This window comes from Mobula birostris, chromosome 21 (genome assembly GCF_030028105.1).
Source record: "Mobula birostris isolate sMobBir1 chromosome 21, sMobBir1.hap1, whole genome shotgun sequence".
Lineage (NCBI taxonomy): Eukaryota > Metazoa > Chordata > Chondrichthyes > Myliobatiformes > Myliobatidae > Mobula > Mobula birostris.
The window spans coordinates 1,977,859-2,005,294 of record NC_092390.1 but is presented as its reverse complement, the minus strand read 5'-3'; the positions used below and the strand labels follow the sequence as shown (position 1 = coordinate 2,005,294).

The 27,436-nt window shown below is 42.7% G+C and overlaps 1 protein-coding gene across 1 annotated transcript in view; it reads left to right on the top strand.

Moving 5' to 3' along the window:
- The window catches only part of rbm20 (RNA binding motif protein 20), a 330,139-nt gene that overhangs the window by 262,900 nt on the left and 39,803 nt on the right, over nt 1-27,436 (top strand). Inside the window, exons 8-9 of the mRNA XM_072239839.1 lie at nt 2,321-2,400; nt 9,290-9,968. Coding sequence (XP_072095940.1) covers nt 2,321-2,400; nt 9,290-9,968 — 759 coding nt within the window. The remainder of the gene's footprint in view (nt 1-2,320; nt 2,401-9,289; nt 9,969-27,436) is intronic.

Sequence of the window (27,436 nt, the reverse complement as noted above, 5' to 3'; positions counted from 1 at the left end):
TTGACATTACTTGAAGCAAACAGTGTATTTCACTATATGTTTTGATATTTCAATGGACATATGACAACTAAAGTTAATCTTCGACTTTATTTACCTTGTAATGAGGCCAGATTAAAAACTCAAATGTATTGCCATTGCATCAGTTATTCTGCTCTTCATATCATTGTAGCTGATTTCAGAAGGAGTGTATGTCAAATGCTTCAGTACATTAAAATCAGGCTTGAATGTTGCCCTCCAACATATAGAGCCAGCAGTGTGACATGGAACTGCAGCCTCTGGAGTGTTTACCAGTTGATGCTGATTGACTTCAGTTTTACTAGAACTCATAGACTCTTTCAAAAGCAACACATACTAAATGCTGGAGTACTCAGCAGGCCAGGAAGCATCTATGGAAAAAAGTACTGTTGACGTTTCAGGTGAGACCCTTTGGCAGGACTTCATACGTTACCTTAGTGTCAACACTACCTGTCTCAATCTCACTCTCACCCGTGGAATTCAGTTCTTTGGAATGGGGCTACGATGGGATCTGGAGCACAGTAGCTCCATGGAGGAGGTGACGGGTCCTCTGACTGGTTTTGTTACTGCTTACATTTTGATTGTTAGAATGCCTCTTGGTCTGTTGATTCGTGCAACAGTTTCTATTTCTATCGATATTTTTACCAGCATGTAAATGCCATCACAAAGAAGGCACAATAGTGCCTCTACTTTCTTAGGAGTTTGCACAGATTCAGCATGTCACCTAAAACTTTGACAAACATATATAGATGCATAGTGGAGACTATCCTGAGTGGTTACATCATGGCTTGGTACGAAAACACCAATCTCCAAGAAAGATAAGCCTACAAAAAGTCAGCTCCACCCATCCCAGGCAGAGCCCTCCCCACCATTAGCTGGCAGCAATGCTCCGTCATCAAGGACCCCCAACATCCAGGACATGCTCTTTTCTCACTGATGCCATCAGGAAGGAGAAGGAGTCACAGGAGCCTTAGGTCCCACACCACCAGGTTCAGGAACAGTTATTACCCTTAAATCATCATGTTTCTGAGCCAGCAAGGCTAACTTCACTCACCTTAACACCAAACTGATTCCACAACCTGCAGACTCACTTTCAAGGATTCTACAACTAACTTTCTTGGTATTATTTATTTGTTCCACAGTTTGTCTTCTATTGCACATTGCTTGTTTGTGTGTAGATTTTCATTGATTCTATTGTATTTCTCTGTTCCACTCTGAATGCCCACATGAAAATGAATCTCAAGGTAGTTTATGGTGACACTATATGTACTTTGATAAATAATTTACTTTATTTCAGGTTTGCAGTAGATACAATGTATTAGTTTTAATGCACTGATATTTCTGTGATGCACTGCCAGTACATTTGTCTTTTTGTGATCTGACCTGATGATCAGGTAACTTAGAAAGCAGCTTTGCAACAGGCAAAATTAGCACAGTACGTTTTCTCATCTTTCATTTGTATGGCTTTGAAGCAGTGATGTGAAACTGTTCTGTAAATCTGTGTCTGAATATGAATGTCTGAGAAATCTTGGTACAACAATATTCCTTAAAGTGACACTGGATTAATTGGGCAACACACACAAAATGCTGGAACCCAGCAAGCCAGGCAGCATCTGTGGAGGGGTATAAAAGGGGTTAAATTAATTCAGTCAGTTGTTTAGACGAGGATTGTGTTGTCTGAAAGAACTCGATATTTTGAACTCTGCCTCACAAAAAGCTGCTAAGAATTTTAAAAAGTCACGGAATGTTGGATTTTTCAATAAATCGGTAAATCTGAGCTAAAACATAAAATGTTAAAGAGAAGGCAAGAGCTACCATTAGATTTTTCTTGAGCAAGGTTAATAAGGGAAAATGGACCAAAAGCTGCATAAATGTATGGATCTGTGACTTAATTCTTTATCAGAGTACTTTGAGTGTCAGAACAGGTTCATCTGCTCTGAACCTGTTACCACTGAGGGCTCTTCCGCTAAGATGGATCTGATAACCACACGTATAGTATTACATCAGTAGTAATTTGTTAATGGCAGTAAAACAAACTAATTATACATAGATATTTGACAGCAATAGCAACTGACTGTTGAGCTTATTGCCATTTGTGTGATGGATTTAGAAAGGTTATTGATCAGGATTTCACACTTCCAGGGGAAATATTTTTTTAGCTTCCCTGCAGTGATTGTGTATGTTGACATATAAATCAATTGACTTATTGTCAATTTATTTCATTTGAAATCTCAGCAGAAATTGGAGCTTGATCCAGTATACAAAAGCAGAACAATTGAATTTTTGTTCTTTGAATTCTCTTCAGAAACCAGGGAAGAATGTGGATTCAATCATCAATGATATTAATTCTCAAAAAGAACGTGAGATGCAGAGAAGTTTGGACAGGTAATGTAAGATATTTTGGAGCAATAATTACAACTCTGATGAATTGTAATGTTCATGCAGTTTATTTAAAATAGATGCTGGTAAAGTAAGTGAAAATTAAAATAAAACTAATACCTGGAGGTGAGTTACAATGTGTATGCCTGTCTGATTTCCTTGGCAAGGCCCTGATGTTTACTTGATCAGTAAACTGTGAGTGATGATACTAAATAGGTTGGAATAAAAAAAAAACTTGGCAGCCGCTTCATGGATTAAACTGGGATTAATAGATGAAAGGATGGAGAAAGGAATCAGACATTTGAGCAGCCATTGTTGGAGTGTGCCAGTGATAGAGAGGGAAGGTTTTGGCTTAACAGGCTTTGGTGAGAACAGGTGGATGCACAGTTAAGAGGAGGTAAACTTTATTTTTATAGTACAGAGTAGTCAGGATGGAATGTTCCTCCTGTTAGATGTGGGATTTCAGGATACCTGACGGCTTCCCTGATGACTACATTTGCAGGAAGTGCAACCAACAGCAGCACCTGACTGACCGGGTCAAGGAGTTGGAGCTGGAGTTGGATGTACTCAGGATCATTTGGGAGGCTGAAGATATTACAGACGAGGCTCTTGAAGAGGTGGTCACACCCAGAGTACAGGCTTCGGGTCAGTAGATGGGTAACCATCAGGAGAGGTAAGGGTATTAGGAAGTCCGTGTAGGGTTTCCCCGTGGCCATTCCCCTCAGGAAACAGTACAGCTCTTTGGATACTGTTAGGGGGGGAGGGGGGAATGACCCATCAGTGCACGGCAGCAGCAGCCGGGCTGGTGACACTGTGGCCGGCTCTGAACCTTGACAGAGAAGGTTAAAGTCAGGCAGTGCAGTAGCTAAAGGGGACCCGATAGTCAGGGGGACAGAAAGGAGATCCTGTGGCCACAAAACAGACTCCAGGATGGTGCGTTGCCTGCCAGGTGCGAGGGTCCAGGATGTATCGGACCAGCTGCAGGATATTCTCAAGGAGAAGATTGAAAAGCCAGAGATTATGAAACATAATGGCACCAATATCATCGGCAGACAAGATCCTATATAGTGAGTGTATAGAGTTAGGAAAGAGGCTGAAGAGACGGACCTCCAGGGTTGTAATCTCTGGATTACTCCTGGTGCCACAAGTTGGTGCAGGGAGGAATGGGGTGATAGCACAAATGAGTGAGTGGCAGCAGAGATGGTACAGGGGACAGGGTTTCAAGTTCTTGTACCATGGAACCTTTTCTGCGGAAGGCGTGACCTGTGCAAGAGGGACAGGTTGCATCTGAATGGGAGGGGAACCAATATCCTGGCCAGGAGGTTTGTTAATGCCACTCAGGAGAGTTTAAACGAGTTTTGCAGGGGTCTAGGAACCAGGGCACCAGGTCTAGGAAGGTTCAACCATTAAGTATTAATACTGAAGTAGTGAAATGGATTCAACAGTGGCTAGATGGGAGACACCAGAGAGTAGTGGTGGATAACTGTTTGTCAGGTTGGAGGCCGGTGATTAGCGGTGTGCCTCAGGGATCTGTACTGGGTGCAGTGTTGTTTGTCATTCATATTAATGATCTGGATGATGGGGTGGTAAATTGGATTAGTAAATATGCAGATGATACTAAGATAGGTGGCGCTGTGGATAATGAAGTAGGTTTTCAAAGCTTGCAGAGAGATTTAGTTAGAAGAGTGGGCTGAAAGATGGCAGATGGAGTTTAATGCTGATAAGTGTGAGGTGCTACATTTTGGTAGGACTAATCAAAATAGGACGTACATGGTAAATGGTAGGGCATTGAAGAATGCAGTAGAACAGAGGGATCTAGGAATAATGGTGCATAGTTCCCTGAAGGTGGAATCTCATGTGGATAGGGTGGTGAAGACAGCTTTTGGTATGCTGGCCTTTATAAATCAGAGCATTGAGTATAGGAGTTGGGATGTAATGTTAAAATTGTACAAGGCATTGGTAAGGCCAAATTTGGAGTATTGTGTACATAGGAATTATAATTGAATTATAGGAAAGATGTCAACAAAATAGAGAGAGTACAGAGAAGATTTACTAGAATGTTACCTGGGTTTCAGCACCTGAGTTACAGAGAAAGGTTGAACAAGTTGGGTCTTTATTCTTTGGAGCATCGAAGGTTGAGGGGGGACTTGATAGAGGTGCTTAAAATTATGAGGGGGATTGATAGAGTTGACGTGGATAGGTGTTTTCCATTGAGAATGGGGGAGAGTAAACAGGGTGTATCTGTTTCCCAGGGTTGAAATGTCTAATACCAGAGGGCATGCTTTGAAGGTGAGAAGTGGTAGGTGAGTTGTGGATGCCTAGAATATGCTAGCTGGTAATGGCAGTAGAGGCAAATAGATTAGAGCCTTTTAAGACGTTTGGATAGACACATGGATGTAAGGAAGATGGAGGGATATGGACATTGTGTGGGTAGGAGGGCTTAGCTGGTTTGGTATAACATTGTGGGCCGAATGGCCTGTTCCTGTGCTCTACTCTTCTATGTTCTCTTTTCTATAATTGAAAGAGGCGATCGGAATCAAGTTTAATATCACTGGCATAAACTCAGTGGCCGCTTTTTAGGCATAAGGATGGAACACAGTGTGGCCTTTTGCTTCTGTAGCCCATCTGCTTCATGGTTCGACATGTTATGCACCCAGAGATACATCACTGGTGTAACGCATTGCCCTATTTGAGTTAGTGTCTTCTTCCCATCAGCTTCAGAATCACTGCCATATTTTGTGAAATTTGCTATTTTGTTGCAGCAGTACATTGCTATACATAATAATAAAAATTATAAATTACAATAATATATAAAACAGAAAATTATATTAATTACCTAGTGCAAAAAGAGAGGAAAAAAATACCGAAGTAGTCCACAATTCATTGTCCATCCCGAAATGTGATGGTGGAGGGGAAGAAACTCCCATAGTGCCCATGATAGGACTGACAGGGTTTACAACTTTCTGCAACTTTTTCAGATCCTGTGCACTTGGCCCTCCATATCAGAGGGTGATGCAACAGTCTGAATGTTTCCCACGGTACATCTGTAGAAATTTGTATGTGTCCTTGTTAACTTACCAATTCTCCTCAAGCTCCTAATGAAATATAATCACTGTCATGCTTTCTTTGTAATTGCATCAATATGTAGGGCCCAGGATAAATCCTCAGACATGTTGACACCCCAGGAACTTTAAATGCTCACCCTTTCTATTGCTGGTCCCTCGATGAGGATGGGTGTGTGTTTCTTTGACTTCCCCTTCCTGAAGTGTAGAATCAATTCCTGCTCAAGCCAGTCTGGCCATTAACAAGGCATTTTTGCCCACAGAAATGCCACTCATTTGATTTTTTTTTTGGTTTTTCATGCCATTCTCTGTAAGCACTAGAGACTATTGTGCATGAAAATCCCAGGAGATCAGCAGTTTCTGAGATAGTTAAATCACCCCATCTAACACCAACAATCATTCCACAGTCAAAAGTTGCTTACATCACATTTATCCCCCATTATGACAGTTGATCTGAACAACAACTGAACCTCTTGACCATGTCTGAATTTTTTTATGTTGAGTTACTGCCACAGGACTGGCTAACTAGATATTTGCATTCATGTGCAAGTGTACAGGTGTTCCTAATAAAGCGGCCACAAAGCCTATGTCATAAAAGTTGTTGTTTTGTGGTAGCAGTACAGTGCAATGTAAAAAAACAGTAAGTTACAATAAATGAAAATATATAAATTAAATGTTGTGCAAAAAGAGAGCAAAAATAGTGAAGTAGTGTTCATGTGATAGGTTCTTGGTCCATTCAGAAATCTGATGGAGGAGAGGTAGATGTTGTTTCTAAAATGTTGTGTGCGTGTCTTCAGGGTCCTGTACTTCCTCCCCAATAGGAGTATTAAGAAGTGGGCATCAGCTGGGTGATGGAGCTCTTTAATAATGGATGCTGTCTTTTTGAGGCATCGCCTTTTGAAGGTGCTGGATAGAATCAGTGAGCAGCGGAGTTCTTTTATTGGGAGGAGGATTTTTCTTTCTTAGAAACATAGAAACATAGAAAATCTTCAGCACAATACAGGCCCTTTGGCCCACAATGCTGTGCCAAGCATGTACTTACTTTAGAAGTTACCTAGGGTTACCCATAGCCCTCTATTTTTCTAAGCTCCATGTACCTATCCAGGAGACTCTTAAAAGACCCTATTGTACCTGCCTCCACCACCATCGCCGGCAGCCAATTCCATGCACTCATCACCCTCTGTGTAAAAAAACTTACCCCTGACATCTCCTCTGTACCTACTTCCAAGCACCTTAAAACTGTGCCCTCTCGTGCTAGTCATTTCAGCCCTGGGGAAAAGCCTCTGACTATCCACACGATCAATCCCTCTCATCATCTTATAAATCTCTATCAGGTCACCTCTCATTCTCCATTGCTCCAAGGAGAAAAGACCAAGTTCACTCAACCTATTCTCATAAGGCATGCTGTCCAATCCAGGCAACATCCTTGTAAATCTCCTCTGTACCCTTTCTATAGTTTCCACATCCTTCCTGCAGTGAGGTGACCAGAACTGAGAACAGTACTCCAAGTGGGGTCTCACCAGGGTCCTATATAGCTGCAACGTTACCTCTTGGCTCTTAAACTCAGTCCCATGGTTGATGAAGGCCAATGCACCATATGCCTTCTTAACCACAGAGTCAACCTGCACAGCAGCTTTGAGTGTCCTATGGACTCAGACCCCAAGATGCCTCTGATTCTCCACACTGCCGAGAGTCTTACCATTAATACTATATTCTGTCATCATATTTGACCTCCCAAAATGAACCATCTCACACTTATCTGGGTTGAGCTCTATCTGCCACTTCTCAGTCCGATTTTGCATCCTATTGATGTCCCGCTGTAACCTCTTGCACTGTCCTCTTTAATGGAATGGTCAATCGATGGTACCAGTGGGCAAAATGTTGATAAGATAGTGACAAATTTAGTTGTTGTTTTGCTCCTCATTACAATTCAAATTAATTGCTTCAGATTATGACTCAACATGTCTTGCACTCATAAAAAATCTTAATTTTCTTCAATAATAAATTTTTTTTGGTAATTTTTTTTCAGAATTAAATTCTTTTTGTATATTTCTTTGTAATATTCTGCACAATCTTCTGACCTGTACCCCAGACCTCACATAATTTCATTTAAGTTTCATATTAGTTTTAACATTTTTAGCTGCAGTGGGCCACCCTTTGAAATTATTCTTCCTCACTGGAATGCTTGTATTCTGTCTATACTGAAAGATTCACTTGTATGTCTACCAATGTATCTTGACTGATTGCTCCCATAACCTATTTTACCAGTTCACTTTAGCTGGTTCTCCTTTCAAGTCTTCATACTTGCCATTATTGAAGCTTAATACAATATTCCTTGTCCCATTTGTCTCTCTTTCAAACTCAGTGTAAGATTCAATCATATTATGATCGTTGCTGTTGAGGGCACCTTCATAGTGAGGTCAGTAATTAAGCGCTTTGCTCAATATCGAATCTACTACAGCCTGGTCACTGATTGCCATAGAGTCATATAGTATGGATAGAGTCCCTTTGGCCCAATCCATGCAGACCACAATGTCCACTGAGCTAGTCCCAATCTCATGCATTCCTCTGTCTCGGCCCTCCAGGTGATACTTAAATGATATATGGTACCCGTTTCAACCACTTCCTCTAGCAGCTCATTTCATATCATCTCCACTCTCTGCGTGGAAAAAGCTGCCCCTCAGATCTCTTCATAGTCATAGTCATAGTCATACTTTATTTATCCCAAGGGAAATTGGGTTTCGTTACAGTTGCACCAACCAAGAGTAGAGTAAATCCTTAAATCGTTTTTCTCACCTGAACCATATGCCTCTTAGTTTTGGTCTTTATCCTGGGTAAAGACTGTTACCATCCACCTTTTCAAAGGTTCGCTTTATTTGTTACAAGTGTGATTTTACAGTCTGAGGATTGTGCTGGGTCAGCCTGCAAGTGTTGCCACACTTTCAGGACCAACTCTCTAACTCCTTGGAATGTGGGAGGAAACCGGAGCACCCGGAGGAAACCCGTGATGGGAAGAACATGCAAACTCCTCACAGACAGTGATGGGAATCACCCTGACTGGCAATGGCTGGCACTGTGAAGTGATAGTGCTAACCGTTACACTACCCTGTCGCGTAGCTCAAATGCTTCTGAGAGGTCACCGCTCATTCTCCTATACGGCAAGGACTAAAATCCCAACCTGGCAGCATCCTTGTAAATCTCTTTCCAGTTTAACCACATCTTTCCAGTAACAGGGGGACCGAAAAGGGCTCCAGAATGTGCTGGTCTAAGAAACGATTCCAACATATAAAACAGTAGAGCACTGAAGCCCGATGATAATCCCAACTCCTCAACCAGGCTAACTTTACCATCTAGTCCATATGCATATCCAGTTGATGTGATTATTGCTATACCTTCCTGACTATTGCTTCCTCGTCACTGTCCCAATGTGTGGTTACTGTCAGGGGTCCTGTACAGTACTTCTATAAGCAACATCTTGCCTCGTATTTCTCATCCCCACCCAATCTGCTTCTACCTACCAACAACTGAATTTAAGTAATTATTTCTATTAGATTGTTTTCATAGAAGTGGGATGGGGTGGGTGGTGTGGAGTAGTTGCTAACTGATATACAGTATATAAAATTACGAGAGGAAAATGTAGGATAGAGGGTCAGCATTTTTCTATTTTATTTTGGGATACAGCATGCTAACAGGCCTCTGCCATCCCATTCCACCCATATGACATATTAACCTATCAACCCTATCCGATATGGGAATGTGGAAGGAAACTGGAGCACACAGGGGAAACCCATACGGTCAATTGTTCCTTACAAATGGATTCTTCTTCCTTACAGATTCCCACCTGAGAGACCCCGGTCCCGCAGTCCCTTCATGCAGTCACTCAGCCCAAAGATGAAATCTCACAGCCCAAGCCTGACTTCATGTTGTTCCTCCCAGCGTTCGTCCCCGAGCCCCCAGAAGGGCAGCATGAGTCCTAATGTGGTCGCCAGAGGAGAATGGAGTAACGGGTTGGAAAGAAGAGGATCACGGGACTATCATTTTCACAAAAGAAGGAACGAGGAGAAAAGTGAAACCACACTGAAGAATTATTCTGGAGATGAATCTGATAAGCGCAGTTTTGACAGAAGACAATATTTAAAATCAAGTGGACGGTGCAGTCCACGGTTATTGGAGGACAATGGAGATGGTTGCCGAGGATACAAGGATAAATATGCAAAATCTGGGCTTCAAAACCTGATCCCATCCCACTCTAAATACAAGATGCAAAATGTAGAGGATTATAAGAAGGAACATAAATTTAAGTCAGTAAGACGTCACCATTCACCACGGACTAAAGAGAAAGGTAGAGATGTCCACCATTGGTCAGGCAAGAGGACGAGTTCAAGCCGTCAAGATCAGACTAAGCACAAAGGTGAATTTGAGGGTCCGATATCTCCTGCTCAGATGGATGCCAACCTCACCACCCAAGAAGAGAAAGGAAGAAGTAAACAAGATGAAACATCTGATAGTGAGGTGAAATGTAATCTCATTCCAATGATTATTGATTAACATGGGCGAGGGGAGGACTGGGAATAATGGTTATGTTACAATGCCAATGATGCAGATAGTGGACAAAAGTTCTGGAGGTGTGCATTTGAATCTCACCAAAACAAAAAGGGAGGCACAAGAGACTGCAGATTTTAGAATCTGGAGCAAGACACCAACAACTAAGGAATTCAGCGGGTCAGACTATGGAAGGGAATGGACAGTTGACGTTTTGAGTCAAGACCCTTCATTTGGACTGACTTTTGACCCAAAACATCAACTGTCCATTCCCCTCATAGATTCTGCCTGACCCCCTCAGTTCCTCAGCTGCTTGTATGTTACAGCAAAACTGGAATTCAAAGTTCAGTTAGTTAAATAAATCTGAAATAAAAACATTATTTTCAATAGGTTCAAGCATGGAACTACTGAACTGTTATAAAAACCCATTGATGTTCTTTAGGGAAGGCAATCTGCCATGTTTAGCCAGTATAGCGTCCATGTCAGTCTGGGCCCAGCTGTCTGGCTTTTCTCTCTGTAGGTATTCCATGGTTGAGGACAAGTGTTTCTATTTCAGTTCTGTGCCCTTTCAGCTGACAGATGAATCCTTTGGGGGAACTGCAGGCTTTATCACATATGGAGTAAATGTGTTTAATGCAGTGGGTTGTTGGGGCGTTTACCTACGTTGCTTATACTGCTTGTATCTGGGTCTACGTGTTCCTGTTGGATTAACTTCCAACCTCTCTTCAAGCAGTCATGGGTCAGCAATTTCCCTGCCTGGATGAGGATGTTTTATTTCTTCCAGGAAGTTTGGAGTATATCCATGAAATGTCTTCTCTAGTCTCCCAGAAAAGCCAATGTCCAGGAAAGGAAAAGACTATGGAAAACAGTGGATACAGCCCAGTCCATCACAGAAGACATTTACATGGAGCACTGCCACAAGAAAGTAGCATCCATCATCAAAAACACTCACCATCCAGGCCATGATTTCTTCTCACGACTACCATTGGGCAGGAGGCACAGAAGCCTTGGGTCCCACACCACAGGTTCAGGAACAGTTACTACCCGATAGCCAAAAATCTCCTGAAACAGCGTAGATAACTTCACTCACCACTACTCTGAACTGATTCTCAGGCCTATACTGTAGACTCATTTTAAAGGACTCTTCACAACTCATGTTCTCAGTATTTTTTATTTACAGTTTGTCTTCTTTTGCAAATTAGTTGTTTATCAATCTTAGTTTATGCATGGCATTTTGTAGATTCTATTGTATTTCTTTATTTTTCCTGTATTGCCTGCAAGACCATGTATCTTGGGGTTGTATATGGTAACATATATACTTTGATAATAAATTTACTTTAAACTTTGAAAATCACTTACAGACAGGAGATTAAACATAGGCCACTTCATTGGGAAGTCAGGTATCATTGTATGTAAACAATTTAGATGATGGAATTGATGGCTTTTGGCCAGGTTTGTGAACGATACGGTTAGGTGGAGAAGCAGGTAGTGTTGAGGAAGTAGAGAGGCTGCAGACGGACACAGGCAGATTTGGAGAATGGGCAAAGAGGTGGCAGATGTCGACAAGTGTATGGTCATGCACTTTGGTGGAAGATACAAAAGCATAAACTATTTCCTAAACGTTGAGAAAATTCAAAAATCTGAGGTGCAAATTGATTTGGAGTCCTCATGTAATATTCCCTAAAGGTTATTAGACAGTTTGAATCGCTGGTGAGTAAGGCAAATGCAGTCTCAAGAAGACTACAATATAGAAGCAAGGAGCTGATGCTGACTCTGTATAAGGCATTGGTGAGGCCTCAACTAGGGCATTCTGAGTAGTTTTGGGACACTTATTTAAGAAAGGATATGCTGACATTGGAGACGATTCAAAGGAGGTTCACAAGAATGATTCCAGGAATGAAAGGGTTATGGTATGAGGAGCATTCGAAGTCTGTACTCACTGCTATTTAGAAGAATGAGGAAGATCTCATTGAAACCTATCGAATGTTGTAAGGCCTAGATAGAGTGGATGTGAAGAGGATATTTCTGTTGTTGGGGGACTCTAGGACCAGACAGCACAACATCAAAATAGAGGGATGTCCATTTAGAACAGAGATGAGGGGGAATTTCTTCAGCAAGAGAGTAGTAAATCTGTGGAATTCGTTGCCACAGGAGGCCAGGTTACTGGGTGCATTTAAGGTGGAGGTTGATAGGTTCTTGATTAGTCAGGGCATAAAAGATTATGGGGAGAAGGTCTGAGAGTGGGGCTGAGAGGGAAATTGATTGGCCATGATGAAATGCCAGAGTTAATTGATGGGCCAAATGGCTCGATTCTGTTTCCATGATCTATGGTGTTTTGGTCGTATGGTCCGTGCAAATAGAATCATAGAAAAGCACAGCACTGAAACAGGCCCTTCAGCCACCGAGTCCATGCCATGCCAACTCCAGTCAACCTGCAAAAGGACCATGCCATGCCAACTCCCGTCAACCTGCAAAAGGACCATGCCATGCCTACTCCGGTCAACCTGCAACAGAACCATGCCATGCCAACTCCCGTCAACCTGCAACAGAACCATGCCATGCCAACTCCCATCAACCTGCAAAAGGACCATGCCATGCCAACTCCCGTCAACCTGCAAAAGTACCATGCCATGCCTACTCCGGTCAACCTGCAACAGAACCATGCCATGCCAACTCCCGTCAACCTGCAGCAGGACCATGCCATGCCAACTCCCATCAACCTGCAACAGGGCCATGCCATGCCAACTCCTGTCAACTTGCAACAGGACCATGCCATGCCAACTCCCATCAACCTGCAACAGGACCATGCCATGCCAACTCTGGTCAACCTGCAACAGAACCATGCCATGCCATGCCAACTCCCGTCAACCTGCAACAGGACCATGCCATGCCAACTCCCGTCAACCTGCAACAGGACCATGCTATGCCAACTCCCGTCAACCTGCAACAGGACCATGCCATGCCAACTCCCGTCAACCTGCAACAGGACCATGCTACGCCAACTCCAGTCAACCTGCAACAGGACCATGCCATGCCAACTCCTGTCAACTTGCAACAGGGCCATGCCATGCCAACTCCCGTCAACCTGCAACAGGACCATGCCAAGCCAACTCCGGTCAACCTGCAACAGAACCATGCCATGCCAACTCCCGTCAACCTGCAACAGGACCATGCCATGCCAACTCACATCAACCTGAAACAGGACCATGCCATGCCAACTCACATCAACCTGCAACAGGACCATGTCATGCCAACTCCCGTCAACCTGCAGCAGGACCATGCCATGCCAACTCCCGTCAACCTGCAACAGGACCATGCCATGCCAACTTCCATCAACCTGCAACAGGACCATGGCCCACAGTACCGCTACCTTCCATGTACTTAACCAATCTGCCCATTAACATTGAAATTGAGCGCATGAAATTGAGCTCACGAAATTGAGCTCACGTGTACTACTTGTGTTGACAGCTCATTCTACACTCTCACGACCCTCGGACTGAAGAAGTTTCATCTTGTGTTCCCTTTAAACTTTTCACCTTTCACCCATAACCCATGACCTCTAGTTGTAATCCCACCCAACCTCAGTGAAAAAGGTCTGTTTGCATTTGCCCTATCTATAACACTCTTAATTCTATATACCTCTATCAATTCTCCTCTCAATCTTGTACCTTCCAAGAAAAAGGTACTAATCTATTTAATCTTTCCATGTAACCCAGACCCAGCAAAATCCTTGTAAATTTTCTCTGTACTTTTTCAACCTTATTTACATCTTTCCTGTGGTAGGTAACCAAAACTGCACACAATACTCCAAATTAGGGCTCACCAATGTCTTGTACAACTTCAACATAGCATCCCATCTCCTGTATTCAATACATTGATCTATGAAGGCCAATGAGCCAAAAGCTTTCTTTACCACCCTATCTACCTGCAATACCACTTTCAATGAATTATGTACCTGTATTCCCAGATCCCTTTATTCTACCGCGCTCCTCAGTGTCCTACTGTTCACCGTGTCAAACCTGCCCTGGTTGGTCCTACCGAAGTACGACACGTGCCATTTTCAACCCATTTTTCCAGCTGCTCCAGATCCCACTGCAAGCAATGATAGCCTTCCTCACTGCAACTACACCCTCAATCGTGGTTTCATTTGTGAATTTGCTGATCTAGTTAACCACATTATCATGCAGATGATTGATAAAGATGACAAACAACAATGGACCCAGCACCAGTCCCTGCGGCACTCCACCAGTCACAGACCTCCAGTCAGAGAGGCAACCACCTACCACCACTCTCTGGCTTCTCCCACAAAGCCAATGTCTAAACCAATTTGCTACCTCATCATGGATGCCTAGCAAGTGAATCTTCTTGACCAACCTCCCATGTGGGACCTTGTCAAATGCCTAGCTAAAGTCCATGTGGACAATATTCATTGCCTTGCCTTCATCAACTTTCCTGGTAACTTTCTTGATAAACTCTAAGATTGGTTAGACATGACTTACCACACAGAAAGCCTTGCTGCCTATCTTTAATTAGTCCTGTCTATCCAGATACTCTTATATCCGGTCCCTTAGAATATCCTCTGATAACTTACCCACTACTGATGTCAGGCTCACCATCCTAAAATTTCCTGGTTTATCTTTAGAGTCTTTATTAAGCAACGGAACAATGTTGGCTATCCTCCAATCCTCTGGTAGTTCACCTGTTGCTGAGGATGATGTGTATAAGATGATGAGAGGCATTAATCGTGTGGATAGTCAGAGGCTTTTTCCCAGGGCTGAAATGGCTAACACGAGAGGGCAAAGTTTTAAGGTGCTTGGAAGTAGGTACAGAGGAGATATCAGGGTTAAGTTTTTGACATAGAGACTGGTGAGTGTGTGGAATGGGCTGCTGGTGAGGGTGGTGGAGGCAGATACAATAGGGTCTCTTAAGAGACTCCTGGATGGGTACATGGAGCTTAGAAAAATAGAGGGCTATGGGTAACCTTCGGTAATTTTTAAAGTAAGGACATGCTCGGCACAGCATTGTCGGCCAAGGGGCCTGTATTGTGCTGTAGGCTTTCTATGTTTCTATGTTTCTATAAATATCTCTGCTAGGACCCTGGTAATTTCTGCACTTGGCTCCTGCAGGGTTGGAGGGAACACCTTATCAGGCCCTGGGAATTTATCCGCTTTAATTTGCCTCAAGAGAGCAAACACCTCCTCCATGAAGTTGTTGCTGTTTTGCCTTACTTCTATAGACCCTGTGTTTATCTCCTGAGTAAATTCAGATGCAAAAAATGCATTTAATTTCTCCCCCATCTGTTTTGGTTCTGATCTTCCACAGGACCAATTTTGTCCCTTGCAATCCTTTTGCTGTTAACATGCCCATAGAATCTCCTTCACCTTGTCTGTTAAGTCAACTTCATGCCTTCTTTTGACCTCATGATTTCTTTCTTAAGTGTTCTCCTGCATCTCTCATACTCCATAAGCACCTCACTTTTCCTATCTGCTGTACACCTTTTTTCTCTTAACCAGGCCGTCAATATCTCTTGGAAACCAAGGTTCCCTGCACCTGTTATCTTTACATTTAATTCTGACAGATAGAAACAAGCTCTGTACTCTCAAATTTTCACTTCTGAAGACGTCCCACTTACCAAGTACTCCTTTGCCAGAAAATAGTCTTTCCCAGTCCACACTTGCTAGATCCTTTCTGATGCCATCAACATTGGCCTTCTCCAATTTAGAATCTCAATCTGCGGACCAGACCTATCTTTTTGCATATTTACTGTTAAACTAATGGCATTGTGATCACTGGATGCAAAGTGTTCACCCACACAAACTTCTGTCACCTGCCCTGTCTCATTCCCTAATAGTATCGCACTCTCTCGTTGGAATTTCTATGTACTGATTAAGAGAACTTTCCTGAACATATTTGACAAACTCTATCCCATCTAGCCCATATAAATGTGACTATGTAACAGAGCCTGGAGGGAGTTTCAGTCTGGGAGAAGATACTAAAATATGTTCACCCATCCCACAAGCAGATTTGGAGGATTTTACCTTTTCAGCACTGTTGATAACTCTAAAGGGCTTTGAGATGACCACAAATTAGTGATGCCTCTACCACATACAGGAGGCTGAGGATCACTACTGCCTGACAGATGGATTACGAGCTTGGTGCTATAATTGAGGTCTTGGCATGGAACACCTTGTGTGTTAGTCACCTTCCATACGTCCTTGGTGAGAGATGATGGAAGTGATTAGAATGGTTTTGCTTCCCAAGGAATGGTGTGTTGTTCCAAATGTGGATTGGTGAAGGACCTTAATCTTCTCAACGACCATATTTGTGCACCTCAGATGCCAATTTCCAGAGTTGAACCTGGCCTCTGAGGTGCACAGATATGTATCCTCCTACACTGTAACTCAGTGAATGAGATCGTAGCTCCAAACAGACAGATGTCCATGTATCTGTAGATTGCCAGCATTCTAGCAGGGAGTTTTGATGCAGGGTGAAGCATTTCAGTGAGCAATTCATTCATTTCAAAAAGGCTAAAACATAAAAGCAAGGATGTACTGCTGAGGCTTTATAAGGCATTGTTCAGACCACATGTGGAATACTGTGTGCGATTTTGAGCCCTGCAACTGAGATTCACACAAATGATACCAAGAATGAAAGGCTTGATGTATGAGGAGTGTTTGATGCCTTTGGTCCTGTACTTGATGGAGTTCAGAAAGATGGGGGGGTGTGGAATCGCATTGAAACCTACTGGATACTGAAAGGCCCTGATAGAGCTGACATGGAAAGGATGTTTCTATTCGGAGGATAACCTAGCCTCAGAATAAAGGGATGTCCCTTTAAAATTGAGGAGAGGAGGATTTCTTTCAGCCAGAGGGTGGTGAGTTTGTGAAATTTGTTGCCACAGTTGGCTGTGCAGACCAAGTCGTTTTGCGTATTTAAGTCTGAGGAAGATCTTGACAGTGCTTAAGAATCCACACATGTTGTGGTTAACAGTGGATTGCAGGATCAGCTGTTCTTTTTCCACTCACCATCATTCTTTAGTTCATGAACTTTTTGTTGGACCTCAGCCATTCAATGCCTGTAGCCCTGTTTTCTCTTCTCTTTTAGTTGCGTAAGAATGTCTTGTGTTTATAGTAACTTAGTTCCGGGATCTCATGGTTGCTTTCAACATAATCTGATTCGGGAAGAGAACACAACATTCTCCTGGTGCAGTCCAATGCAACCATAAGGGATACTTGGTTTCTCTTCCAGAAAACATAGGAGTCAGAGACAGTACGTGGTGTCTGAACATCATGAACAGTCAGCAGTGCCTGTGGATTGGGATTTGTCAGGCTAGCTGTGAAGTGTTGACTAAATAGAGCTGTCTCATCATAGCCATTCGAGTCTTTTGTTATTGATTTCCGTGAGGCAACAAGTCTTGAATTTTCAGCCTGTCACTCTAATTCTTTATCCTTTAACTCTTTAACTTCTGACACTCTTTAGCCTCCTGAGCAATCCCAACAAAGCTTGAAATAAGCTTGAGGACCAGTACCTGATCTTCTGTCCAGATGCCTGTCCTGCTGAGTTCCTCCAGCATTTTGTGTATGTTGCTGTAATGAAGATATTCTCTTTGTAAGGAAAGTTCCTGATCTGCTGTGTATTTTCCACATTCCCTTTTATTCTGGAAATGCAGTAATCTTGGGTTTCTACTGTCCTCATTTACTCCCTCTGCCTACATTTCTCCAGAAAGCTCACATGTGAATTACAAGCATTCATTAGCAGCATGGTAATGTAGTGGTTAGCAAAGCATTTTATAGTGCCAGCTCCCAACTGAAGCACAACTTACATTTAAAAGAGCAGTTGAAAAGTTGTTTTAATGGAAACAACAGACAGAGATGCAATTGAGTTGCAGTCAGAAATGAACGTAAGCATGAACAAAATTACAACATTTAAATAGACACTAGCCTGGCCAAACAAATTCTGTTACGTGGGCTCACATACACCAGACCAATGCTGGTTTAAAAGTGAAACTTGCAGAAAATGCAACAAAGTAGGACACATACAAAGAGTATGTCGGGCACACAAAAATAATGGACTGCACAGGGGAGAGAAAAGATTAAAAAGTCAAGTTACAGTTTCAAAAAGAGTTCCAATATCCTCTGCCCAGGGTAGAGGATATCTTAGCAAACTTTTCTGGAGGAAAACATTTCAGCAAAGTGGACTTAGTTAAGGCCTACCTACAGATGCAGGTGGAAGAAATGTTTCTCACCATAGACACTCACAAATGGCTTTATTGTTAAAATAGGCTTGTTTTTGTGTAGCATCTGCACCTGCATTCTGGCAGGTGGCTATGGACCAGGAACTGCAAGGCTGCCCAGGCACTCAGTGTTACCTGGATGATATCATTGTTATCAGTGAGGATAAAGAACATTTCCAAAATCTTAAGGCAGTGTTGAAAGGATTAGAAGATTATTGGCTCAGAGCACGATGCAACCAAGCATCACAATGGTCACACCATTGATGCACAAGAATTACACAAGCGTGCTGAGAAAATTGAAGCAGTGGTGGACATCGCAAGGCCAAAGTATGTGTCGCAGTTGTGGTCCTTTTTAGGATTTGTCAATTACCATAACCGGTTCCTGCCAAACCTGGTTATCTTTGAACTCATTATTACAGACCAAAAAGAAGTGGTAATGGACAATTCAGTGTAAGATGGCTTTCCAAAAGGAAAAGGAAGTAATGATGTCAGACATTGTACTTACACATTAGGGTCCACATCATCCAGTGAAGCTTGGCATGCACTGTTCGGGATGCCTAGAAGAAAGGCTGTCAAAACCTCTGCTATCAGTCCCAGAGTCAACTCCTACAACCACACAGAACCTGAGATTGTTTCACAGCCACATGTCTTTCCTGCTGAGCAGAGTAACCTTCCTTGTTGAAATATGTTATCCTCCAAGAGTATGAAATCCTCCACAGCAATGAAATCACTATGGGAAATTTGAAATTTACTATGCTGTGGGTGTCTATATCATAAAAACATAGAAAACCTACAGCACAATACAAGCCCTTTGGCCCAGAAAGCTGAGCCGAACATGTCCTTATCTTAGAACTACCTAGGCTTACCCATAGCCCTCTATTTTTCGAAGCTTCATGTATCCATCCAGGAGTCTCTTTAAAGACCCTGTCATTTCCACATCCACCACCGCCACTGGCAGCCCATTCCATGCACTCACCACTCTGCGTAAAAAAAAACTTACCCCTGACATCTCCTCTGTACCTGCTTCCAAGCACCTTAAAACTATGCCCTCTCATGCTAGCCATTTCAGCCCTGGGAAAAAGCCTCTGACTATCCACATGATCAATGCCTCTCATCATCTTATACACCTCAATCAGGTCACTGCTCATCCTCCGTCACTCCAAGGAGAAAAGGCTAAGTTCACTCAACCTATTCTCAAAAGGTATGCTCCCCAATCCAGGCAACATCCTTGCAAATCTCCTCTGCACCCTTTCCACGGTTTCCACGTCCTTCCTGTAGTGAGGTGACCAGAACTGAGCACAGTACTCCATGTGGGGTCTAACCAGGATCATATATAGCTGCAACATTACCTCTCAGCTCCTAAACTCAATCCCACGATTGATGAAGGCCAATACACGGTATGCCTTCTTAACCACAGAGTCGAATTACGTAGCAGCTTTGAGTGTCCTATGGACTTGGACCCCAAGATCCCTCTGATCCTCCACGTTGCCAAGAGTCTTGCCATTAATGCTATATTCTGCCATCATATTTGACCTACCAAAATAAACCACTTCACACTTATCTGGGCTGAACTCCATCTGCCACTTCTCAGCCAAGTTTTCCATCCTATCAGTGTACCGTTGTAACCTCTGACAGCCCTCCACACCATCCACAACACCCCCAACCTTTGTGTCATCAGGAAATTTACTAACCCATCCCTCCACTTCCTCATCCAGGTCATTTATAAAAATCACGAAGAGTAGGGATCCCAGAACAGATCCCTGAGGCACACCACTGGTCACCGGCCTCCATGCAGAATATGACCCATCTACAACCACTCTGTGACCTCTGTGGGCAAGCCAATTCTGGATCCATGAAGCAATGTCCCCTTGGATCCCATGCCTCCTTACTTTCTCAATAAGCCTTGCATGAGGTACCTTATCAAATGCCTCACTAAAATCCATACACATTACATCTACAGCTCTACCCTCATCAATATGTTTAGTCACATCCTCAAAAAATTCAATCAGGCTCATAAGGCATGACCTGCCTTTGACAAAGCCATGCTGACTATTCCTAATCATATTATGCCTCTCCAAATGATCATAAATCCTGCCTCTCAGGATCTTCTCCATCAACTTAGCAACTCACTGGTCTATAATTTCCTGGGCTATCCCAACTCCCTTTCTTGAATAAGGGAACAACATCCGCAACCCCCCAATCCTCCGGAACCTCTCCCGTCCTCATTGATGATGCTAAGATCATCGCCAGAGGCTCAGCAATCTCCTCCCTCACTTCTCACAGAAGTCTGGGGTACATCTCGTCTGGTCCTGGTGACTTATCCAACTTGATGCTTTCCAAAAGCTCCAGCACATCCTCTTTCTTAATATCTAATGCTCAAGCTTTTCAGTCCACTGCAAGTCATCACTACAATCACCAAAATCCTTTTCCGTAGTGATACTGAAGCAAAGTATTCATTAAGTACCTCTGCCATCTCCTCCAGTTCCATACACACTTGTCCACTGTCACTCTTGATTGGTCCTGTTCTAGAAACATAGAGACATAGAAAACCTACAGCACAATACAGGCCCTTCGGCCCACAAAGCTGTGTTGAACATGTCCTTACCTTAGAACTACCTAGGCTTCAGAGTGATGTAGAATGAGATGGTGAATAAGATTATGAGCGATATAAAGTAGATAGCCATGTTCTCTAATCCAGGAAGCATCCTGGGTAAATCTGTTCTTCAACCTCTCTAAAGCTTTCACATCTTTCCTATAATGAGCTGAACAGAAATGAACACAGTACTCAAAGTGCGGCTGGTTACTGATTGTTTCAGACCCCACGTTTGAGATATTGAAGTGAGCTACAAATTTGGAACCAGGCATTAGGAAAAACTGTTGGTAGGTACTGTATGTAATTTTTTTGAAAGACCTCCTTCAAAACCTTTCCTTCAACGTCTCTTTATATCTGTCACTGTGTGGTAAGTTTGTAGTTTAATTGATTGATAAATTCCATTGAGGCTATCGAGCATGGTTTCTTCCATTTGATACTGCAAATTTGAGAGGTTGAAAGGTCAGTGGAGATGATAGTGAGGAAAGCTAAGGAATTTCATTAAATGTCAGCACAGCACAGCAGTGTAGTGGTTAGCAAAATGCTTTACAGTACTAGCGACCCAGGTTCAATTCGTGTCACTGTCTGGAAGGAGTTTGTACGTTCTCCCCATTTCCTCTGGATGCTCTAGTTTCCTCCCACAGTGCAAAGATGTGCTGATTGGTAGGATAATTAGTGATTGTAAATTGTTCAGTGATTAGGCTCTGGTTAAATTGGGGGTTGCTGGGCAATGCGGCTAAAAGGGCTGGAAGAGCCTACTCCATGCTGTACCTCAATTTAAAAATAATAAAACATAATTTCATTTTATAGTCATAGAGTGGGAGTGAAAGTAGAATCTAAGTATGAGTCTGCTGATACAGATGAAATGGATGACAGTGCAAAGACACTTTAGAAAGGATAAGCCCTAGTGACTGATTTTCATTAATTGAAGTGCTGCCAGAGCAGTCAATACTATTCGGTAAATACAAAGCATGATTGAACAATGTAGCTGTCAACAAGAAATGCCTATTTTGTGCTTGATATGATCCCTACTCAGAGTTGCAAACAAACTGCTGGAGGAAGAGATCATATTTTCTCACGACTTATCCTCTTGTTCTTCACATATTTGTAGAATGCCTTGGGGTTTTCCTTAATCCTGTCTGCCAAGTCCTTATCATGGCCCCCTCTGGCTCTCCTAATTTCATTCTTAAACTCCTTCCTGCTAGCCTTCTAATCTTCTAGATCTCTAACAGTTTTTTGAACCTTTCGTAAGCTCTTCTTTTCTTCTTGACTAGATTTACAACAGCCTTTGTACACCGCAGTTCCTGTACCCTACCATCCTTTCCCTGTCTCATTGGAACATACCTATGCAGAACCCCACGCAAATATCCCCTGAACATTTGCCACATTTCTTCCGTATGTTTCCCCAAGAACATCTGTTTCCAATTTATGCTTTCAAGTTCCTGCCTGATAGCCTCATATTTCCCCTTACTCCAATTAAATGTTTCCCTAACTTGTCTGTTCCTATCCCTCTCCAATGCTATGGTAAAGGAGATAGAATTGTGATCACTATCTCCCACTATCTCCAAAATGCTCTCCCACTGAGAGACCTGACACCTGACTAGGTTTGTTACCCAATACCAGATCAAGTACAGCCTCTCCTCTTGAAGGCTTATCTACATATTGTGTCAAGAAACCTTCCTGAACATACCTAACAAACTCCACCCCATCTAAACCCCTCACTCTAGGGAGATGCCAATCAATATTTGGGAAATTAAAATCTCCCAACACAACAACCCTGTTATTATTACTCCTTTCCAGAATCTGTCTCCCTATCTGCTCCTTGATGTCCATGTTACTATTGGGTGGTCTATAAAAAACACCCAGTAGAGTTATTGACCCCTTCCTATTCCTAACTTCCACCCACAGAGACTCCGTAGATAACCCCTACATGACTTCCTCCTTTTCTGCAGCCGTGACACTATCTCTGATCAACAGTGCCATGCCCCCACCTCTTTTGCCTCCCTCCCTGTCCTTTCTGAAACATCTAAAGCCTGACACTTGAAATAGCCATTCCTGCCCCTGCACCATCCAAGTCTCTGTAATGGCCACAACATCATAGCTCCAAGTGTTGATCCACGCTCTAAGCTCATCCGCTTTATTCGTAATAGTCCTCGCATTAAAATAGACACATCTCAAACCATCAGACTGAGCACATCCCTTCTCTATCATGTGTCTATCCTCCCTTTCACACTGTCTCCAAGCTTTCTCTATTTGTGAGCCAACCCCCCCTTTCCTCTGTCACTTCAGTTCGGTTCCCACCGTAATATCATAGTTGAATTATATAGTATACTGTATATAAATTGAAATGCATTCTATATTGAGTTGGAGTTTATAGCTAAACCTGGAGGAGTATTGTGCATTTAATATTTCACTAATATTTGAGTAGTATTGTAAATATATTGTTTGATTAAACATTCTTTATTTGATTAAATAATTCATTATGTAATAGTATACATCATCACACTGCCACATTGTACATGCGCACCTCACTTAAAGTAAAACAGAACTAAGACGGGTTCTCCTGGGCTGCTGTCTTTTTGTTTTCAATTGGTTTTATGTTTTGGAATTACAAAACTCAATCGTCATCATCGTCTTCATTGTTGTCATCATCATTCCAAAGTAACAACATAAATTCTGCAACTGCCAAATAACTGAAAATCTTGGTAATCTGAAATTAAGGGAGGAATGATGGAGATATGCAGCAGATCAGGCAGTCTATGGCCAGAGAAACAGAGGTAACATTTCAGGTCAATAGCCTTGCATCAAAATCAGTGGCAAAAAAGTAAGATTTATGTTGCAGGGGGAGTGTGGGTTGGAAAGATCAAAGGGATTGTCTGTAGTAGGATGCAGACTAATTTTGTCCTCAACACAAATACTGCCGTTGTCTAAGAGAGTACGATGATAAAAGAGAAAGATTAGCTTTATTTCTCACCTGTGTATCAAAATGTAGTGAAATGCGTCATTTGCATCAAATCAAATCAGTGAGGATTGTGTTGAGCAATCCACAAGTATCGCCATGCTTCCAGCACCACCATAGTATGTCCACAACTCACTAACCCTAACCATACGTCTTAGAGTATGGCAGGAAACCCAGGTATTTACTATGTTGTCAAACATAAATGAAAGGAAAACAAGGGAGCTGTGTACATTTGCTTTTACTTTAATGAGCATGAATGTATTATATGGGGACATGATGATGTATCCATTTACATACTTTTACAAATAATCTCTTCAATTAAGCCACATACGCTGACGTGGACTCCCCTTCTTTTTGATTCTGCTTATGAACCCTAAAGTGTTCTGCAATCAACATTAAAAACCCTTTACGTAATATATCATTACGTCAGACCTGTCTCTTAAAGTGAACTCCAACTCAAGGTTGCCCCTAGCAATGTGAGCTTATCTGGAGCTCGGACGGGCTGCCAGTTTGCATCTTGTGTTCCATGGGTGGAGGAACAGCAGATGCCTCTGACTCATCCAGAGGTGTGTTGACATTCTCAGGGTCATGTCACAATGCCAGGGGCAGGGTAGCAGAATCCTCCAAAACTTGTGTGCCAGTATAAGGCCATCTACTGAAATACTGTACATTCAGGTTCACTCCTCCTATCCATGGTAAAAGTTTTTTCTCTCCATTCCAAAGCGTGGAATGGATCTAACGAGATGTTGTGTGCATCACGGTGAACAAAAACAAAGGAGGCGGAATGTACGCGAACGGAAACCCAAGGGTGCTGTGTGCTGTGATGGGAGGTAGGAGCAGTGAAAAGGAATTGAATTTACTGAGGAAGGTGAAATGTTGTTGAGAGGCTGACCGGGCAGTCATGGTGTCAGTAATAAAATCACCTAGCACATATAGAAACATAGAAACATAGAAAATAGGTGCAGGAGTAGGCCATTCGGCCCTTCGAGCCTGCACCGCCATTCAGTATGATCATGGCTGATCATCCAACTCAGAACCCTGTACCAGCCTTCCCTCCATATCCCCTGATCCCCGTAGCCACAAGAGCCATATCTAACTCCTTCTTAAATATAGTCAATGAACTGGCCTCAACTGTTTCCTGTGGCAGAGAATTCCACAGATTCACCACTCTCTGTGTGAAGAAGTTTTTCCTAATCTCGGTCCTAAAAGGCTTCCCCTTTATCCTCAAACTGTGACCCCTCGTTCTGGACTTCCCCAACATCGGGAACAATCTTCTTGCATCTAGCCTGTCCAATCCCTTTAGGATTTTATACGTTTCAATAAGATCCCCCCTCAATCTTCTAAATTCCAGCGAGTATAAGCCTAGTCGATCCAGTCCTCCATCATATGAAAGTCCTGCCATCCCGGGAATCAATCTGGTGAACCTTTTTTGTACTCCCTCTATGGCAAGGATGTCTTTCCTCAGATTAGGGGACCAAAACGGCACACAATACTCCAGCTGTGGTCTCACCAAGGCCTTGTACAACTGCAGTAGTACCTCCCTGCTCCTGTACTCGAATCCTCTAGCTATGAATGCCAGCATACCATTCGCCTTTTTCACCGCCTGGTGTACCTGCATGCACACTTTCAATGACTGGTGTACAATGACACCCAGGTCTCGTTGCACCTCCCCTTTTCCTAATCAGCCACCATTCAAATAATAATCCGTTTTTCTGTTTTTGCTACCAAAGTGGATAATCTCACATTTATCCACATTAAATTGCATCTGCCATGAATTTGCCCACTCACCTAACCTATCCAAGTCACCCTGCATCCTCTTAGCATCCTCCTCACAGCTAACACTGGAGCCCAGCTTCGTGTCATCCGCAAACTTGGAGATGCTGCATTTAATTCCCTCATCTAAGTCATTAATATATATTGTAAACAACTGGGGTCCCAGCACTGAGCCTTGCGGTACCCCACTAGTCACTGCCTGCCATTCTGAAAAGGTCCCGTTAATTCCCACTCTTTGCTTCCTGTCTGCTAACCAATTCTCCATCCACATCAATACCTTACCCCCAATACCGTGTGCTTTAAGTTTGCACACTAATCTCCTGTGTGGGACCTTGTCAAAAGCCTTTTGAAAATCCAAATATACCACATCCACTGGTTCTCCCCTATCCACTCTACTAGTTACATCCTCAAAAAATTCTATGAGATTCATCAGACATGATTTTCCTTTCACAAATCCATGCTGACTTTGTCCGATGATTTCCCCGCTTTCCAAATGTGCTGTTATCACATCTTTGATAACTGGCTCTAGCATTTTCCCCACTACCGATGTTAGGCTAACCGGTCTATAATTCCCCGGTTTCTCTCTCCCTCCTTTTTAAAAAAGTGGAGTTACATTCGCCACCCTCCAATCCTCAGGAACTAGTCCAGAATCTAACGAGTTTTGAAAAATTATCACTAATGCATCCATTATTTATTGGGCTGCTTCCCTAAGCACTCTGGGATGCAGACTATCTGGCCCTGAGGATTTATCTGCCTTTAATCCCTTCAATTTACCTAACACCACTTCCCTACTAACATGTATTTCCCTCAGTTCCTCCATCTCATTGGACCCTCTGTCCCCTACTATTTCCGGAAGATTATTTATGTCCTCCTTAGTGAAGACAGAACCAAAGTAGTTATTCAATTGGTCTGCCATGTCCTTGCTCCCCATAATCAATTCACCTGTTTCTGTCTGTAGGGACCTACATTTGTCTTAACCAATCTTTTTCTTTTCACATATCTATAAAAGCTTTTACAGTCAGTTTTTATGTTCCCTGCCAGTTTTCTCTCATAATCTTTTTTTCCTTTCCTAATTAAGCCCTTTGTCCTCCTCTGCTGGACTCTGAATTTCTCCCAGTCCTCAGGTGAGCCACTTTTTCTGGCTAATTTGTATGCTTCTTCTTTGGAATTGATACTATTCCTAATTTCCCTTGTCAGCCACGGGTGCACTACCTTCCCTGGTTTATTCTTTTGCCAAACTGGGATGAACAATTGTTGTAGTTCATCCATGCGATCTTTAAATGCTTGCCATTGAATATCCACCGTCAACCCTTTAAGTGTCATTTGCCAATGTATCTTAGCTAATTCACGTCAAAGTTACCCTTCTTTAAGTTCAAAACCTTTGTTTCTGAATTAACTATGTCACTGTCCATCTTAATGAAGAATCCCACCATATTATGGTCACTCTTTCCCAAGGGGCCTCTCATGACAAGATTGCTAATTAATCTTTCCTCATTGCTCAATACCCAGTCTAGAATAGCCTGCTCTCCAGTTGGTTCCTCGACATGTTGGTTCAAAAAACCACCCCGCATACTTTCCAAGAAATCCTCTTCCTCAGCACCCTTACCAATTTGGTTCACCCAATCTATATGTAGATTGAAGTCACCCATTATAACTGCTGTTCCTTTATTGCACGCATTTCTAATTTCCTGTTTAATACCATCCCCAACCTCACTACTACTGTTAGGTGGCCTGTACACAACTCCCACCAGCATTTTCTGCCCCTCAGTGTTATGCAGCTCTACCCATATCGATTCCAGATCCTCCCGGCTAATGTCCTTCCTTTCTATTGCGTTAATCTCGTCTCTAACAAGCAATGCTACCTCACCTCCTTTTCTTTCATG